At 41.1% G+C, this 20,436-nt stretch overlaps 1 protein-coding gene across 2 annotated transcripts in view; it reads right to left on the reverse strand.

Moving 5' to 3' along the window:
* Positions 1-8,112: 8,112 nt before the first annotated feature.
* PIP5K1B (phosphatidylinositol-4-phosphate 5-kinase type 1 beta) overlaps positions 8,113-20,436 on the reverse strand; it is a 287,905-nt gene continuing 275,581 nt past the window's right edge. Inside the window, exon 15 of one of the 2 annotated variants that reach the window (XM_004440639.3) lies at positions 8,113-8,851. In XM_004440639.3, coding sequence (XP_004440696.1) covers positions 8,849-8,851 — 3 coding nt within the window. In that variant the 3' untranslated portion in view covers positions 8,113-8,848. Of the gene's footprint in view, positions 8,852-18,170; positions 18,281-20,436 lie in introns of those variants that run through there. The other variant, XM_087444516.1, reaches the window with a different exon arrangement.

Genomic DNA, 20,436 nt, shown 5'->3' on the forward strand with positions numbered 1-20,436 from the left:
AAATTCATTGAACTATACAATTGTGCACTCTACTGTATGTAAGTTATACTTCAATATTAAACAAAATGTTGAGGTTTTATGAGACAGGTGAAATGACTACAGGCTGACCGAGGTTGATGGTGGTAGCGGTAGAGGGTTGAGGATCATAGCTTTATGCATTGAAATAGCATTTGAGTTAGGCCTTAAAATAATGTTTCTTTCTTTCTTTTTTTTTTTTTACTGTTTATGAACCAAATATCCATTTTTATTTATATTTATTTATTTTTTGTTTATTGCAGTAACATTGGTTTATAACATTGTATAAATTTCAGGTGTACATCATTGTACTTCTATTTCTGCATAGATTACATCATGTTCACCACCAAAATACTAATTACAACCCATCACCACACACACGTGCCGAATTATCCCTTTTGCCCTCCTCCTCCCCCCTTCCCCTCTGGTAACCACCAAACCAATCTCTGTCTCTATGTGTTTGTTTATTGTTGTTATTATCTACTACTTAATGAGGGAAATCATACAGTATTTGACCTTCTCCTTCTGACTTATTTCACTTTGCATAATACCCTCAATGTCCATCCATGTTGTCACAAATGGCTGGATTTCATCATTTCTTATGGCTGAGTAGTATTCCATTGTGTATATATACCACATCTTCTTTATCCATTCGTCCCTTGATGGGCACTTAGTCTTGGCTATTGTGAATAACGCTGCAATGAACACAGGGGTGCATGTATCTTTACGCATTGGTGTTTTCAAGTTCTTTGGATAAATACCCAGCAGTGGAATAGCTGGATCATATGGTAGTTCTATGCTTGATTTTTTGAGGACTCTCCATACTGTTTTCCATAGTGGCTGCACCAGTTTGCACTCCCACCAGCAGTGTATGAGAGTTCCCTTCTCTCCACATCCTCTCCAACACATGTTGTTTCCTGTCTTGTTAATTATAGCCGTTCTGACGGGCGTGAGGTGACATCTCATTGTTGTTTTGATTTGCATTTCCCTGATAGTTAATGATGTTGAACATCTTTTCAGGTGTCTGTTGGCCATCTGTATATCTTCTTTGGAGAAATGTCTGTTCAGGTCTTTTGCCCATTTTTTAATTGGGTTGGTAGTTTTTTTGTTGTTGAGATGCATGAGTTCTTTATATATTTTGGAGATTAACCCCTTATCTGATGTATGGTTTGCAAATATCTTCTCTCAATTCGTAGGTTGTCTTCTCGTTTTGTTGATGGTTTCCTTTGCTGTGCAGAAGCCTTTTAGTTTGATGTAGTCCCATTTGTTTATCTTTTCTATTGTTTCTCTTGCCCGGTCAGACATGGTGCTTGAAAATATGTTGTTAAGACTGATGTCGAAGAGCGTACTGCCTATGTTTTCTTCTAGAAGTTTCATAGTTTCAGGTCTTACATTCAAGTCTTTAATCCATTTGGAGTTAATTTTTGTGTATGGTGTAAGGTAAGGGTCTACTTTCATTTTTTTGCGTGTGGCTGTCCAGTTTTCCCAACACCATTTGTTGAAGAGACTTTCTTTTCTCCATTGTATGTTCCTGGCTCCTTTGTCAAAGATTAGCTGTCCATATATGTGTGGGTTTACTTCTGTGTTTTTGATTCTATTCCATTGATCTGTGTGTTTGTTTTTGTGCCAGTACCATGCTGTTTTGGTTACTGTAGCTTTGTAGTATATTTTGAAATCAGGGAGTGTGATACCTCCAGCTTTGTTCTTTTTTCTCAAGATTCCTTTAGCTATTCGGGGTCTTTTGTTGTTCCATATAAATTTTAGGATTCTTTGTTCTATTTCTGTGAAAAATGTTGTTGGCACTTTGATAGGGATTGCATTGAATGTGTAGATTGCTTTAGGAAGTATGGACATCTTAACTATGTTAATTCTTCCAATCCAAGAGCACGGAATATCTTTCCATTTCTTTGTGTCTTCAATTTCTTTCAGCAATGTTTTATAGTTTTCAGTGTACAGATCTTTCACCTCTTTGGTTAAGTTTATTCCTAGGTATTTTATTCTTTTTGTTGCAAATGTAAACGGGATTTTATTCTTAATTTCTCTTTCTGCTACTTCGTTGTTAGTGTATAGAAATGCAACTGATTTTTGTATGTTGATTTTCTATCCTGAAACTTTACCGTATTCGTTTATTACTTCTAAAAGTTTTTTGGTGGATTCTTTAGGGTTTTCTATATATAAAATCATGTAATCTGCAAATAGTGAGAGTTTCACTTCTTCCTTTCCAATTTGGATCCCTTTTATTTCTTTTTCTTGCCTGATTGCTCTGGCTAGGACTTCCAGTACTATGTTAAATAGGAGTGGTGACAGTGGGCATCCTTGTCTGGTTCCTGTTCTTAGAGGGATAGGTTTCAGTTTTTCACCACTGAGGATGATATTAGCTGTGGGTTTCTCATATATGGTCTTTATTATGTTGAGGTACTTTCCTTCTATACCCATTTTATTTAGAGTTTTTATCATAAATGGATGCTGTATCTTGTCAAATGCTTTCTCTGCATCTATTGAGATGATCATGTGATTTTTATTCTTCATTTTATTAATGTGGTGTATTACATTGATTGATTTGCGAATGTTGAACCATCCTTGCATACCTGGAATAAATTCCACTTGATCATGGTGTATAATCTTTTTAATGTATTGTTGTATGTGATTTGCTAGTATTTTGTTGAAGATTTTTGCATCAATGTTCATCAGTGATATTGGCCTGTAGTTTTCTTTTTTTGTGTTGTCATTGTCTGGTTTTGGTATCAGGGTAATTTCAGCTTCGTAGAATGAGTTAGAGAGCTTCCCCCCTTCCTCAGTTTTTTGGAAGAGTTTGAGAAGGATAGGTGTTAAGTCTTCTTTGAATGTTTGGTAGAATTCACCAGGGAAGCCGTCTGGTCCTGGACTTTTATTTTTGGGGAGGTTTTTGATTACTGTTACGATCTCCTTACTGGTGATTGGTCTATTCAAATTCTGTATTTCTTCTTGATCTAGTTTTGGAAGGTTGTATGATTCTAAGAATTTGTCCATTTCTTCTAGATTGTCGAATTGGTTGGCATATAGCTTTTCATAGTATTCTCTTATATAAATCTTTTGTATTTCTGAGGTGTCTGTTGTAATTTCTCCTCTTTCATTTCTGATTTTACTTATTTGTGCCTCTCTTTTTTTCTTGGTGAGTCTAGCTAAAGGTTTGTCAATTTTGTTGATCTTTTCAAAGAACGGGCTCTTGGTTTTATTAATTTTTTCTATTGTTTTTTAGTCTCTATTTCATTTATTTCTGCTCTGATTTTTATTATTTCGCTTCTTCTACTGATTTTTTGCTTTGTTTGTTCTTCTTTTTCCAGTTCCTTTAGGTGCGTTGTTAGATTGTTTATTTAAGATTTTTCTTGTTTGTTGAGATAGGCCTGTATTGCTATAAACTTCCCTCTTAGAACCGCTTTTGCTGTATCCCATAAATTCTGGCATGTCATATTTTCATTTTCATTTGTCTCCAGGTATTTTTTTATTTCTTCTTTGATTTCTTTGCTGACCCAGTCGTTGTTCAGTAGCATTTTGTTTAATCTCCACATATTTGTGGCTTTTCTCATTTTCTTCCTGTAGTTGATTTCTAGTTTCATACCGTTGTGGTCAGAAAGGATGCTTGGTATTATTTCAATCTTCTTAAATTTATGGAGACTTGTTTTGTAGCCTAATATGTGATCAATCCTGGACAATGTTCCATGTGCATTTGAAAAGAACGTGTATTCTTTGGTTTTTGGATGGAATGCTCTGTATATATCTACTAGGTCCATCTGTTCTAGTGTGTCCTTTAAGGCCAATGTTTCCTTATTGATCTTCTGTTTGGATGATCTATCCATTGGTGTAAGTGGAGTGTTAAAGTCCCCTACTATTATTGTGTAACTGTCTATTTCTCTTTTTATGTCTGTTAATAATTGCTTTATATATTTAGGTGCACCTACATTGGGTGCATAGATATTTACAAGTGTTATATCCTCTTGTTGGATTGTTCCCTTGATCATTACGTAATGCCCTTCTTTGTCTCTTTTTACAGTTTTTGTTTTAAAGTCTATTTTGTCTGATATGAGTATTGTTACCCCAGCTTTCTTTTCATTGCCATTTGCGTGGAGTATCTTTTTCCATCCCTTCACTTTCAGTTTGTGAGTGTCTTTAGGTCTGAAGTGTGTCTCTTGTATGCAGCATATATATGGGTCTTGTTTTTTTATCCAATCAGCCACCCTATGCCTTTTAATTGGAGCATTTAGTCCATTGACATTTAAAGTAGCTATTGATAAGTATGTACTTACTGCCATTTTTTAACTTTTTTTTCTCAGTGTTTTAGTAGTCCTTCTCTGTTCCTTTCTCCTTCTATAAAGAATTGATAGTCTCTTTAGTTTGACCTCTGTCTGAAAGCTCTACTCTTTAACTCCCCTCCTCCCTCATTTTATGTTTTTGATAGCATATCTAACCTCTTTTTTGTGCATTTGTATCCATTACCCTCTTATCATGGAAATAGATAATTTTCCCTATTTGTGGTCTTCTCTTTTCCTCTTAAATCAGTCCCTTTAACATTTCTTGTAGCACTGGTTTCTTGGTGACAAACTCCTTTAATTTTTGCTTGTCTGGTAAATTTTTGATCTCTCCTTCCATTTTGAATGATAATCTTGCTGGATAGAGTATTCTTGGCTGTTTTTTCCTTTTAGCACTTTAAATATATCATGCCACTCTCTTCTAGCCTGTAAGGTTTCTGCTAAGAAGTCAGCTGATAGCCTTATGGGGTTTCCTTTGTATGTAACTTGTCTTTCTCTTGCGGCTTTTAGGATTCTCTCTTTATCTTTAATTCTTGACATTTTGATTATGATGTGTCTTGGTGTGGGCCTCTTTGGGTTTATCTTGTTTGGGGCTCTCTGTGCTTCCTGTACCTGGATGTCTGTTTCCTTCCTTAGGTTAGGGAAGTTTTCATCTATTAGTTCTTGAAATAGATTCTCTGCCCCTTTGTCTTGCTCTTCTCCTTCCAGGACACCTATATCACGGATGTTAGTGCGCTTTATGTTGTCCCAGAGGTCCCTTAGACTGTCCTCACTCTTTTTAATTCTTTTCTCTTGTACCTGTTTAGCTTGGGTAATTTCTAGTCTTTCGTCCAGCTCGCAGATCCGTTCTTCTGTATCCTCTACTCTGCTTTTGAGTCCCTCTAGTGAATTTTTCATTTCCAGTATTGTATTCTTCATTTCTGATTGGTTCTTTTTTATATCTTCCATTTCTTTGTTGACATTCTCACTGAGTTCATCTATTCTTCTCCCCACATCAGTGAGCATCCTTAACACTCTCTGTTTGAACTCTCTGTCAGGTAGGTTGCTCATTTCTGTTTCACTTAGTTCCTTTTCTGGGGTTTTGTCCTGTTCCCTTACTTGGAATGTATTCCTTTGCCTCCTCATTTTGCCTCTTTCCCTGTGCTTGTGTCTATGTATTAGGTAGGTCAGCTACGTCTCCTGCTCTTGGCTAGGTGACCTTATATAAGTGATGCCTTAGGAGGCCTGTAGTGTGCTTCCCTCAGTTCTCAATGTTCCAGGGGTGACCTCTATGTGGGCTACATGTGTCCTTCTGTTGTGGCCTGTTTGTTCTCCCTGTAGGTGCCCAGGGAGGCTGAGTTATGCTCCTGGGCAGCTGTTGCAATGCTCAGTTGCTTGTAGTTGTTGTGGGCCCTTCAGTCTCTTTATCAGATATGGGGAGCCCCAGCACAGTAGGCTGCAAGTTCTAATAGCACATTTGTGTTGCAGTATTTCTTTTAAGTGAGTAGGCCCCCAGCATGGCAGCTTGTTAGGCTCAGGGGCTTACAATTGCTGTAAGCCTCCAGCCTTTAGGTCTCTTGTCAGCTCTCTGAGGATGGCAGCTGGGTGGGGCTGGCCTCAGGCACTGGAGCACCCAATTGTTTCAAGCTTTGGAAGGCGGGGCAAACCCCCATGTGGGTCTTTGAGAAGCACAAGTCTTCTACAGCTGACAAGCCCTGCCGCCCACAGGTCCACACACACAGTCAACACAGTCCTGCCCTGTGTGCGCACCCCGACCTCCCAAAGTGGACCTAGTCTCTCCACAGCGGGAGCCCCACACACTCCAACACTGCCCCACACTCTCCACTGGCTCCTTGTGCACGCCCTGTCCCACTGAAGCCGGCTCAGTTGCCAGGCCGCAGAGAATCTAGTCACCAATCTATGCAGGCCCACAAGATGCCTGAGGGCTTGTTGTTGGTTGGGGCCAGTCTCTAGGGTGGGCTGCCTGCCCTGGCTGAGCTGGATTAAATCCATGCTCTAGTGGGTGGGGCAGACCTGGGCTAGCAGGCCTCAGAGAGAACTCCAATGGCGTCTGTGTCAGCACGCCTACACCAGGCCACAACAATGGCCGCTGCCAATGTCCCAGTCTCTGGAGAGGTCTCACCTCTCACTGAGATGCACTCAGAGCCTATCAGGTGAGTCTCTTTTCACCATAGCACTGTGCACCTTTCTTTCTGCTGATTTTAGGTTGCTTTCTGAAACGAGTGAGTTTGCATGTGGGCCCTTTAAGAGCCGGTTTTAATTTCTTTGTGAACCAGCTTTTCTTGGGGTATGCCCCAATGTTTTAGTAGCAGGCAAAGTGAGATATTATGCCACTCGTCTCCATTGTGCTGGGTCCACAAAATGCCCCCAGTGGGAGTGCTCCCAGCTCAGGGTCCTGCTCCTCCAGGGAGGACTGCGTACCTGTGGGCTGCTCCCGGGCAGCTGTGAGGCACTGCGGCTCGTGAAGGCCGCATTTTTCCTCTCCAGAAGGGAGTTTCTGCCTCTTCCACCTCAATTAGGATTGTCCGTTGTTGCAGGAGTTCCTCTTATCCAGTTTTCAGTTCTGTCTCAGGGGTAATTTTTCCATAAGTAGTTGTAAATTGGCCGTGTCCGCAGGAGGAGGTGAGTTCAGAGTCTGCTTACGCCACCATCTTCAAAATAATGGTTCTTAACATTTCTCTGGTCAAGGTCACTGTGAATTTGATGGAAATTATAGCCTTTCTCTTCATTAAGAAAACCTCGTATACACCAAGGTATACCCAACTTGTGACTATTTCATGGCCCTATTAATATCCTTCTATGACCTTCAGTGGGTCCTGAGCTAAGGATTCCTTCTTAGATAAATGGGTAGGTTTACAAATGGGACGGGGCAAGAGTGGGATTCCAGCTAGGTAAACCCTGTAGTGAGGGAGAGTATCTTCTATAGCATTAAAATACGAGGGAGAGAGAGGCAAAGAATCCTCAGTAATCCACTTCAGTAGAATTTCCCACTGACATCCCAACCCAGGATAGTCTCAGCAGCAACTCTGCAGGTAAAATTACTACTTATACTAAGGAACCATGGCTCCAGGCCATATTTACTAAAAGTTAATAAATACCACGTTTGCTTACAAGCATCAGCTTGCTTTAACTTGAAGCATTTTACACTGAGCATCTTACTCATCAGGAATGTCTTTCTGCTGCCTCAGTCATTTTGCTTTCTAATGATTTTTTTTCCCCAGTATATGATCATGCAACCTCTTAAGCTTCTGCTGCTTAGGACACTCATGAGATGGTATACATGCCATTAATTGCTTAAAATATTCGCTGCCCCTCTCTGCTGAGTCCATTCCTATGTGAGAAGTATACTTCCCACCTCTTTGATGTCAGACTTGTCAATGTCATTTGCTTTGGCCAGTGCAATGGGAGAAGTACTGTAAACCGCATTTAAGCAGAAACTTTATGAGCTCCTGTCACTTGGTTCCACTATCACTTTTTTTCTTCTGCCATAAAAGTGGCATGTCTTACATAGGAGCTTCTCTGGATCCCCTATCCAGAGATTTATGTTTATTTGTTATCACAGCATAACATAGTGAAAGCTGACTAATACACCAGGACATTTGGGAAAGCCTCTTGGATGAGTTGAGCAGAATCGGCTATTGAGTCTTTCCTCAGGGCCCAGAGAATTTTCTCTCCATTTTCATCTGTCGTGAGAGTCAGTTTGTTGAGGATTCCCAAATATCTAAAAATGAGGAGTGCCTAGGTTATTTCTTTTTAATTAATAAAAGAAATGTAAAGACCATAAACCATTGGAATTAATGTACTACCACAATTGAGAACAAAATATTTTATTTCTCTCAATAAAACTATAGTTTACAATAGTATTTACTAAATAAATTATATAATTTCTCTTTTACAAGCAAAACTAAATCACAAATATTTCAAAGACAATGTATATACACAACATAAGGCCTTTCATAAATAGCTTTGCTTTTCTCATTTCACTAGTAAACAGTGAAAAAATCTTTATAGAAGCTAGTTTTCTATAAAGTATATGCAGACCTATTACACTGATCTTTATATGAAACCAATTTCAACTTTTAATGACATGGGCTATGATTATAATTTTGCAAAAAAGAGCAGAATTTATACTTTATTTACCATTTTGCATGGATGGATTTTTAAAAATATATAAGCAGATTACATATGTTGCTTCTGTATAATCACCGGATGCATGCAAAATGAAATAATGCAAGTGTCAATAGGAAAATAGCACTTCCAAGTTCAAAAAGGTGATTGGCAATGGTATAGAAAGCAGCTTAAATATAGTTCATGCAGTTCTTCACAGTTGAGCAAGCAACAGCAAATGATAGAATAGTGTGGTATTTTTCACATCACATCTGCTGATCAGCCTATGGTCCAAGGCTCCCGACATCTCAAACTCCCAAATCCAGTTGATCACTACTCTGTGTCGTGGGGTTCAGCCAAGTTCCTTTGGGTAGTTCTGGATTCTCTCCCACGACTGTGTTCATGTCTCATCCATTGGCTTAGCTGGTCACCATTTTCATTTACTGGGGGAATAAAAAGAAAGCAAGCAGCTGTAAGACTAAGTTTGGGCATCAATTTTTAACTGCTCCTTATAAGTAGGAACACTGGTTCATTATTCTTCCCAATGTCTTGTGCCTGGGAAATGTGCAGGGAGAGGTGGGGTGCGTTAGGCTTGGGATTCTTCTGCAATGATTAGCACAGCATATGCTTCTCTGGTGGACCCACGACATGTTGATTACACCATGGTTTATAAAGTCCCTACTAAATCACAGCACCGTGCTAGGGACTTGGAAAGAAACAATGCTGGCCAAGACACACTCTTGCCCTCCAAGGCTTTTGGGGTGTGCTGTGGTATGTCAGGCCTGAGGCCAATCAGAATAACTTGAACATGGTCTTGAACTCATGAATGCTGGGTTCATTTTCAAACACTATCCTTGTGGCTAAGGAGTAAAAATATGTCTAGCAAATATTTAACCTAAAACAGTAACCATTTAAGATAAGAGGCAGCTAATTCAACTTGTGACAGTTGTACTAACATATATATGGGGAAGCAGTACCATGTTCTATCTTTAGAGGCAGACATAGTGGGTTAAATCTATTGATTTCCTAATTAGTACAGCTACAGGACATTACGCAAGTTACTTAACCTTCTTTGTACCTTATTTATCTGTAAAATGGGGTAATAAACCCTACTTTATAGGGTAGTTGTAAGGGATAAAGTTTTCCATGGAGAGATAGTGTGTGTATATATATATGTGTGTGTACATACACACATACATGATATACACAAATTATATGCATATCATTTAGGCACAGTGCCTAGCATATGCTAGTGCTCCCAAAATAGTAGTTAAGAAGGTTGGAGCTGGGATCACAGAGATTGTGTGGCTCAAAATCTCCATTTGGAGGCTGAAAAAACTTGAGTAAAAAGTTTGAAATGACTGAAAATTATTAGGAAAGAAACTATTTCATCATGTAATTTGAGCCTATTGTGAGTTGAAATTAACTTACCACTTTGTTTAATGGTTTGTTCCCTCTTATTAATCTGTTAGAGAGGTTTGCCTGTGTAAAAGCACAACATGCTCAAACTGTTACTCAGAAATAATCTTGCAGAAATAGCTTGAGTGTTGTGAGCTACAGCAGCAGGCTAAAGGGAAGCTGCCCACCTTCTCAGGACAGATGCCTTTATGGTGGACTTTAGGCTCAATCTGATAACTTTGATGTGTGGTGCATACAATCAGTGACCTAAAAACCCCACTTAAATGATAAGGTCCTACTAATTAATTAGATTTATGAGTCCTGCTTTCTTAAAAACAAAAAACACAAGGAAGTGATAGTTCTGCTCCACTTATCCTATAGATCAGAGCTGGATTTCTGTTTCTAGTGCCAAACTCAGAACCCCATGGAAATGGCTAAAGATCTCGGCTTTTTGGTCTAGAAACTAGGAGACATAGAGATGGGGCATAATAGCTGTCTTTGAATATCTGAAGGCTAGCCATGGGGAGGAAAGGGTTAGGTATTAGTTTAGTCCCAGGACACCTGAAAGTGTGATACTGTCATCAATAATAGTGGCACAGATGGCTGTGATCCTCGGGGTGGGGGGGTTGGAATATCAGAATGTAAGAAGTGAGCAGAGTGGTAACAGCTTTACCCCTCCCGGTCCCCCCCACCAAGCATCCTGATAATCATGTCCTCCCCCAGGCACATGAGCCCAATTTGCCATCTCTTGAGACCCAGTGAGTGAGACTAAATGGCTCCAAGACCAGAACTGGGACAAATTGGTGGAAGCCAGTTTTGCTTCAACCTGAAAGTGTTTTCTAACCAGAGTAAAGAAATGAGTGGTCACTGAAGGAGGACTGAGGCCGACCAGCCTCTGGGTAGAGCTGAGGCAGTAGACCTAGCACCCAGAAGGCACTGGATACCTGGTGGTCAGTAGAGAAGTCTCAGGCCATCCTGGGTGGGCTGTCAGATGATCACAAAGTTCCATTCAACCACAAGATTCTATTAAATACTGTTTATGAATTTATATACCAAATAACTCAGAATATTGTTAATAGTAATTTACGTAATAGGAACTATCTGAAAAAAATGGAATATTTCTGGTATTTCTCATAAAATTGGCTAAACTTATAATTTAGTAAAAAACCAAACAGGGCCATATCATAAAATATATTCTCCTTAGTATTAAAAATGAGTCATTTCCAGCTCTGGTCATAAAAAATCCTTTATAGTCACTAAGTTTTTTTTTTTTTTTTTTTTTAATGAAGATGTTATAGAAGTTTCTATAAACTTCTGTAAACACCCACCCTCACACCCAGGGCACAAGAATGTCAAAGTTGGGTGAGAACTGCCAACTCTACATCCATGTAATAATATAATCCTGGTATGACATGACTGATTACATGAAAGTGTCCATTTTGCACTAATTTGTAACCCTAATAAAACCAGGTGGCCTGAGGTCTTTAAGTCTTCTGTGGGATCTGCTTCTGTGTCTCCCTGCTTGTAAACACGGCCACAGCGAGAAGACTGCAGAAAGCAATTATCCCTTACTTAGTATAAAATGTGCTATAATTTTCCTTTCTTGAAATCATAACCCACAAATCCTATATTAGCCGTCACTGAAGAGACATAAGCACCAGCTGTCTACCCTAGAAGAGAATGATAGCTTGACTTTTTTCTTCAAAATGTGGCACGTATACGAGTCCCTGCAGCTCTCCAACATGAAGATGGGCTCTTCAAGGATTCAGCCCTCTCCTGACATGGTGGCTTTAGAAACAGAGATGGAAACTGGTGCTTTGGCAAGAGACCCCAGCCAGATCTCAGAGATGGGATGACAAACAGAATGACAATTCAGCTGTCACCAGCTGAACTGCTGTGTGTACACACATACACAATCATTTGTCCACAAAGATATCACGGTTTCTTCCTCTGAGAATCCATGATATATTTTAAATTCTGAGACCTGAAGGTAAGGTTGTGATAACAGTTGGTATGAAAAGTAAAAGTAGAGTATTTAGGTATTTCTGTGGCCTTAAACCCTAGCGCTGTGTATTCCACATATGTGTGTTTATGTGTGTGTGTGGGGGTGTGTGAGAGTATTTTTATTTCCACTTAAACTCTAATGCACACATGTGGTCTAAGACTGCAAAGCTTTTTCAATATTAAAATTGTTTAAAACACAAACACAGAGAAATAAAGGAAAAGAGCAAATTAAACGCAGTCTGCTCACTAACCAAGAAGCCCTTTATGAGAGTGGACTGTACTGTGGGGAAGCCAGATACCCCAGGGGGACCCCAAAAGTAGGGCACTCCCAGGTGGGCTTCCTAACTTAAGGGGGCCTAAGTTCACTTTTCAGAGCCATGGTAGGGCATCAGAGGTGAGAAGTCTCTTCTCTGAGGACTCAGTTCTAGGTTCATTTCCAACCCTCTGTTTTTTTTCAACCTTTTCCCTGAAACAATGCACACCTTCACCCTACTGTTTAAAAAACATATTTAGCCAATAGAATTTCACAAGATCTGGAATGTGGTATGAGAAAATTTTAGGGCAGAGCTGAAACAAAAGGCAGAACTGCATGACAGTCAGATTGGCCAAGTCTGTGGAGTCTCCATATTTCACGAGCTCTTAACCCTCAGGAGTGAGGTTCTTTTTTAACTACACCTACCTCAGGGTTCAGCCCGAGGGCCCCGTGAAAGCAGGATCTTTCCCTGTCTGGGGTCCAAACCCTTATCTTGGTTTCAAGTTGAAATTCTTTGCCAAAATACCTCCGAGGAAAACAGGGATTTCTCTCCAGGCTACTGTCAGCTGTACGTCTCTTATTTCCTTTTCCTATACCAAGCCCCTGTTTCCATCAGCAATTCCTGAATTCTGCTTTTGCCAGCCCTGCTCTGTTTCTTTTCTGTTTTCTATAGTTCTTATCCTTTGGCCTATGTTCCTTCTGTTGCCCTGAGAGCACAGGAACTCGCCCTGCCTCGCTCCACTCAGTCTAAACTCAGAGCATCCCACAAATGCACAAACAGCTTTCACGATGCCTCACCCTAATATCATCCCCTTGGCTCTGGAGCCCCCTCCATCTCCGGGTTCACCAGATTGCTTTCTCAGAGATCCCTGAATTGCAAACACCAAGCGGCCTCCATTGGGCTCTGGGAAGTCTTGAATCTTTTTTTTTTTTACCTAAGGTTCTATATTTACATTTTATTATATTCCTATCTACCTCACAGTGGGGGTTACTTCACAAGGCACAACCACTTGGGGATAGATTGAAGTGGGGGATCTCTTTGTGCAACAGCAGCAGGAACCCAAAAGCTCAGCATTTTCTTAGGAGGTGAGATGACTCTTAGGAGGTGAGTGCTACAGAAATCAGGACATAGTGGATGAAGAGAGTCATGTCATGCTGCTGTGGGGTTTTATAGAGGGATGGAACCTTAGCGAAGCTTGGGTCCAACTTTCCTACCTTCGCACTTAAATATTTAGACTCAGAGGTTAAATTACTCTTTCCCAAGGACCAGGGACTCCAGGGCTTTAACAAAGAACCTTGAGGCAGAAGGTGGGACTTAGAATGTCCTTGAAGGTAGTTTTCATCTAAGTTGTAAAGACCCATCTTGTGCCTGATCTGGTAGAACGCTGAAGTCCGAGGTGTTGGCAACACATGGATGCCAGGCCTCCTGCCAGCCTCCCAGTGCCCTAACAAAGGGTCCCACACCAACTAGCAGGTAGGCTACTGAGAAGGTGAGAAAAGACCCAAGGAAAAAGCTGGCACTCATCTGGGATGTCTCATGGGATGGATTTAGGATTATGGCCTCTCATTTCAAAACCGTTAGTGCAGCAGCAATATTTTAACACAGTTCCCTGCCTGATTAATTTGTTTTCCAAAAACCCAACAGAAGCCTGAGGGCATCAATCGTTTATACGGGCTGACAATTCTACAGTGGCCTTTCCAGCACTTGAGTGACTTCTGCTAATTGTAAATCCAAGGGTTACCTTCTTATCTAACTTATCATATAGCCCTGGGGCCGCAAATGAATTCACTCTGATCCCTGCTTCTGCCACATTTGGAAAATGTTGGAGGGAGGAATATGGTCCTGATTTCATTCGAAAAGAGCACTGCCTTTGGATGAGGCCATTGGCTTCTCTCTCACCTCTGCAGAAGGAAAGCATAAGATGCCAGAGGCACCAGATCGTGGTCCAGAAGCCAGGAACTAGAAGCTGCATCCCCATGAAGTCTTTCCCCTCAGGTACTATTTTTTTTAGAGGTACCATTTTTTTTTTTTTACAAAAACACACAATAACCATTATGGGTTGAATTGTATCTCCCCAAAATTCTCATGTTGAAGTTCCTAACCCCCAGTACTTCAGAATATGACCTTATTTGGATATGGGGTCTTTACAGAGGCAATCAAGTTAAGATGGGTCACTAGGGTGGGCCCTAATCCGATGACTGACGTCCTTATAAAAAGGGGAAATTTGGACTCAGAGACAGATACACAGAGGGAAGACAGTGTGAAGACACGTGGAGAAGACAACCGTCTATAAGCCAAAGAGAGAAGCCTGGAAAGATCCTGCCCTCACAGCCCGCAGAAGGAACCAAGCCTGTGACAGCTTGATCTTTTACTTGTAGCCTCCAGAAGTGTGAGACAAATTTCTGTTCTTTAAGCCACCCAGTCTGTTATGGCAGCCCTAGAAAACTAATACAGTAGCCATTCCTGGGATTTAGAAAATTGTTTTTTTTTTTTTTTTTAAATAAGACTCTATATTTGAATTTTATTATACTTACTCTTATCCCCTATTGGGGGTTATGTCAAAAGCTACAGCCACCCTGAGGGTTGAGTGGCTGTGAGGGACGACCTGTCAAAGATGGAAAGTGAAGAAAAGTCTTTTTCTACCCCATATTTGTTGATACTTTGTTCAAGTTGCTGCTTGAGCAGTAGAAAGATGCATTTTCTGTGTTGAATCCCCAGACTGCCAAGGGGCCCTTTCAGAGAGTCTCAGGTGGAACCGGCCTTGACGGATGAGAGGGGCACGCTTGGATCCTAGGGAAGATTAGCACCTTCATTTTTGCACGTTATTGTAATTGTAGCCTCCGGTCCAACTTGAAAGGTTGTGGATGCTGGGCCTGTCAGAGGGAGCTGCCTTTAATGTCTGAAGGATGTGCCTCTGCCGAACGTGCACACACGGCACTGAGAGGCTACGATCAAGTACTGTACATGGAGTGGAAACAGTCCATTGAGCGGCACACTCGCTCCTAATTGGGTTTTAATTCAGACTGCAATTGCTCGTTATCCCTCTTGGTCAGAGGTGCTTTCTACCAGCAGGTGGCAGTAGGGTTTGCTGAAAGCAGGACACAATCCCAAGCCCCATTGATAAACTGGAGTGTGGTAGGAGCCTCCCTGGGTTCACCTTAGCTTTGCTTTGCGTTAGAGGAAAAATGCACTTGATTCTAACTGGCCAACCATCTTACCAGGGGATCCTAGGGGAGTGACAAAGTTCTCCCCTACATCTAGCACAGAAGAATCATAGGGTGCTCAGAGCTGAAGAACCCTGCCAACAAGCACAGTGGATCTCCGCCCTCGGTGTATGGGGAGCTTTTAAAAATACCAACACCCTGGTCCACCCTCAGGGATTTTATTTCTAACACACGATATGTCCCCAATAGGTGACTGTGTCTGTTAGTGCATTCATTTACCTGACATCTTTTTGTGAGGAATCCAAAGAAATTTGGAAACATCTACCCAACCTCACAACGACTTAGCCAGGGACATGAGACGTGAATGGAAAAAGGGGCCAGGTGGGGTAAGGACCAATTCACAGGCCCCTCAGTGAGGCTTGAATAGTGTCCCCCCAAAATTCATGTCCACTTGGGACCTTGGAATGTGACCTTGTTTGGAAATATGGTCTTTGCAGATGTAATTAGTTAAGATGAAGTCATACTGGATGAAGGGAGGCCCTAAATCCAATGACTGGTGTCCTCACAAGAAGAAAGGAAACAGAGAGGTAGAGAGAGGCACAGGGAAGAAGGCAACATGGAGATGGAGGGAGAGATTACAGTGATTGCAAGTCAAAGAACGCCAAAGCAACGCCAAGTCTGTGGAGCTACCAGAAGCTGGAGGAAGCAAGGAGGGATCCTCTCCTAGAGCCTGCAGAGGGAACATGGCCCTGCTGACACCTTGGTCTCGGACTTCTGGCCTCCAGAACTGTGAGACAATACATTTCTGTTGTTTAAGCCACCTAGATTTGGGTACTTTGTTTTATGGCAGCCCTAGGAAACTAACACAGGCAGAGACCAACCAAAGGGAAGCCAAGTCCTCAGATCCCCACTCCTGAGCCCTCCTTGCACCATTCATCACACGCCTTATTTTGTACCAAGTATACAGCACTTATGCATTCTCCATTCTATAAATTTTCCCATTCCTCCTCAGATCTCAGGAGAGCAAATGGTATGAGTGAGGATAGCCCTGTTCACTAGGTCCATGGGAATAATTTAAACTTGCTTCCTCTAAAATTCTCATTTGTTCCTAACCTAGTTCCTTTTGATAAAGTTTGCTATTTGTTTCCTGCAGGCTGAGGGCCTGGTAGACCCGAAGTTCACACCATTAGAGACTGTTCTTCCTCAAACACTCTTTTCCCAAGAGTTGGAAAGGCTCAGGAGACTGGCAAACACTGGCTTCCTGTGACAAGGAGAAGACAGAAATAGAAATCAGAAAAAGCAGCAAGAGGGGGAGTCTGGAGGGAGTGGGGAAGGGGAGAGGCCAGTGTGAGGAGGCAAAGAACGAAAAATGATGGGGCCACCGTGGTGGCCCTGGATGTACTAGGAGATTCGGGCTGGCTGAAGAGCAGAACTCACCTTGAGAAAGGCAGAAATGAAGCTGGCCTGTGAGGCCACGATTCACTGTAAAGCTAGGACATAACAGAAAAAAATCTGCTGAGGTAGCCCTGCAAACTTATTTAATTGCTATCTGGGCCTAATTTAACTGAGACACCAGTGTAACTCCAATTCCCTAAGCTAATCCTTAAACAGTAGATTAAAAAAACCAAAACCTATGGGTGACCTAATCCAGACCAGCGGGGTTGCCTCATTAATTTGAAGTTTGCTTCACTCTTGTTGCCGACAGAAATCCCTTGTAGGTGCTGTGGGACTCAGGGAGTAGGATCCATTTTTTCAGCTCCTTCATGTGGTTTAGAAATATTATTTGGCTAATGACTTAAGGGGGCGGAGTATTTCTGGAGATAAACAAAGGGCCCTATTTTGCCCTTTCTGAAATCTCTTCCTTTCTCCACCATGTGGTCATACGGCGGCAGGAAGCGGCATTCTGGTTCAATGCCTTACAAGCCAAAGGCAGCGTCTGCCTTTTCTCCTCCTACTTTGCTCTCCCTAAAATCTACCAACAACTCGAGCAGCGTCTTTGCTTGGTGGGGAATCCAACTCTGCTGAGAAGCAACAGAATTGCCACTGTTTCAAATAAACACCCCTTGCAGCAGCCAATACTGGCTCAAACAATGAGTGATTAGAGAGAGGCGATACTTCACATGAAAGTCATTAACCTCCGGGCCAACGGAGTCAAATCCAGAAATGCGGTTTCTCGTGCCAAAAAGTTCCAGTGAATTTTCTAAGACCCCCGTGACCTAATTTAAAGTGTTTTTCTTCTTTTTCTCAGGCTTTTCTCATACATAATAGTATGATAAGCTGCTAATTCAATCATTTTCGCTCCTCTGCAACCCTTCGTCCTGTGATCAAAGAGTATTATTAACCAGCCTAAAGACATATTAAATAATCAAGCTGTCCAACAGCTGCACATCAGAGCGCTAATCTCCAGTACTGGCATGGCTAAAAAATGGTGTAACCGTTTCTTCTCCTTCGCCCGCAGCTCTTTTTGCATTTCAAACAGCCATTCTGCAGAGACCCATATCTGGGTGAAAGTACATATTATTGAGAGGATGTTCATATGGAAAGTGTAAAAAGAAAAGGGCATGACCTCAGGACTAAATAGAAGAAAGTCATTGTTCTGTGGCAACCATCTTTCAAATTTCTATATTATCAAAAAAGCAATCACATTATCTCCCCCTTACCCATCCATTCCCAGCTAGTCATAAAAGGACACTCTCACCTACAACATTTTTCAGCTGCAATGGCTTTGTTGGCTGTTCCTCTTCCCATTAACACCAAATTGCCTTCTACATCAGGCAAGGAAGCTGCCTTAGGAACTGAAATAACAGCTACTGTGACGGCGTCAGTCCGTAGAATGTCACTTCAAAAAGTGGAATCTAGCTCTATTATGAAAACTGCATGATTGCCCCTTTTTAAATCAATTGAGTCTGCTCATCTCTGTTGTATTCTTTTAAATACCCTAATCTGTGTCATCAACTCAAAATTCAATGGAAAACACATCTTTGGTCATTGGATAAAATCATCTTCAAAAACACTTCCCTTGATTTGAATATTTGCAAGTGAATCAGACAGCCTGGAACGCTACAGCGTGATGGTGAACGGCCTTTTCAAAGCCGTGCAGGATAGCGAGGAACATGGAGCCTGAACCAAATGCTTTAATAAGGATGATGGAACAATTAGCTGCCTTTTAAGGTAACCTATCCTTTAATTTCATGTCCAATCACAGGAAAAAGCAGGAGAGCTGGCCTAATTTACATGCACATAATGTGGGTGGATCCCTAAAAAGGAAATTTCATGTTATCTGGTGTGCATAAATCATTTGGGTTTAAATCATATATTTTTAAAGGGATATAAACAGTTTTGTCCACCAGTATACAAATAAGAGCACCAGGGGATTAGGTTACAACTGCCAATACTGAAAAAAGGAGGAGAAACATTACAAGAGAAATCTGACTGTGTGTGGTTACAACACTGAGCACAGTGTCACCACAGAAGCCTCCCACTGCCCTTCAAGTAAGGATGGCTATGATTAAGAGGACTCTAATTAGGTCAAGAGGAAGGAGAGACGGAGGGGTAGGCAAGATCGGTTTTCCCTTCCCGCCCTTTTCTTTTCCATTCACTCTTTCATAGGGTAGAGGCAAATGAAAACAGAGAAGGGAGGCCAGTGAGTTGTATCCTTTCAGATCGGGAAGAGCATGCAAAATCAAAAATAAAAATCCCCGGCACAAAAACACACCCTGGAAGGACAAGTTAATGGCGCAGAACTTCAGCTGTACTGCCGTAAAATTTAAATGCTGTGCAGGGTTGTGGTAGTATATGTGATGAAACAGTGAAATTTGGAGAAACACCTGTAGCTACTCCGGAAAAGCCTTATTTCTGCAACTCCTTCTAATTCAGAAGTCGTCACAGCCAGTCAGAGCTGGAAGGGGTCTTAGAGGTGATTTAATGATCCATTTTATAGATGAGAAAAGTGAGGCCCCAAAAGAGTGATTAAGTCAAGGTTATTGATTAATGACAGGCAGAGATAGGCATAGAATCCAGGTGCCTATTTCTTTCTAATTAATTTATGTCCCATTTGGTTCTGTAACAGACGAAGGGACTAAGTTAAAGCACTGGAACAACTGTGTGGGGGACCATTTCTGGGGATCCATCAGGTCTTTCCTAATAATACCAAGATGTTATTTGCCTTTTCCTTCTCATTCCCTCTGTGGGTGTGCAGTGGAGAACAATGATGTGCCATATCTCAACAGACGGCTACAGAAACAGGTAGAGGATCCAGCCTCTTCCAATAAGCCAGACATTAGGGATTTCAAAAATGTAAAACAATGCCACTCTTCTCACTAAGTTTATTTTTGTTCTGGAAAATAGTTATCTTCATAAAAATATATTTAAGATAATAGATTTATTTTAAATGAATTAATGAATAAATATAAAATATTTTTCTCATTTTTAATTTTTAAAATATGAAATATTGATAGATAAAATCCACATACACAAAAGCTCTTTGGGATCCTCAATAATTTTTAAGAGTGTAAAGTGGTCCCGAGATCAAAAGTTTTAAGAACTGCTGAACCAGAACATCAAAAAACAGTCAGAAAGGAAAAAATGATAAAAGTGGAATTTTACAAAAACTATTCTTAACACAAAACCCCCACTCCTTCCTTTTTGGATCCATCTCTCACCTTCATAAGGAGCGTGATTCCAATGAGATGGATGTGAGACTTGTATCAATAACCAATAACAGCTACAGTGATAGGTGCTTCATGGTTTCGGGTTTAGGGAGGAGCTGGATTTGATTTTGGCTCTGCCGTTTACCAGCTCTGAGAACTGGTCCGTTAAGCCTCAGTGCCCTGATCTGTATGAATGGAGATAAACGGAACCCCTCCCATCATGAAAGAGCTGGTGTAAGAAGAGACTGGGACAGTGCCGGGCTCATGGTATGTGCTCAGCTTAGCCATTATTATTATTGTTCAAAATCCTGTGCTCTTCCAACAATACCAAACTCTTCCCCTTACACTATTTTCCTTGAAGTTTCACATTCCATGTGGAAATTTAAGAAGAATCAATGCTTATTAATTTAAATTTGTTTGTGTATCCTTTTTCCTCTATATTTTTCATGCTACATTACCTTGTCTGATTTTGGACAAATCATTTAACTTCTCTGGGTCTAATCTGAGTATTGCAAAGGCAGCATAATTCCTCATCCAGGCACCATATAGCTCAGCAATG

Source organism: Ceratotherium simum, chromosome 20, assembly GCF_057802395.1.
Source record: "Ceratotherium simum simum isolate JZ-2026a chromosome 20, ASM5780239v1, whole genome shotgun sequence".
NCBI classification, from domain to species: Eukaryota; Metazoa; Chordata; class Mammalia; order Perissodactyla; family Rhinocerotidae; genus Ceratotherium; species Ceratotherium simum.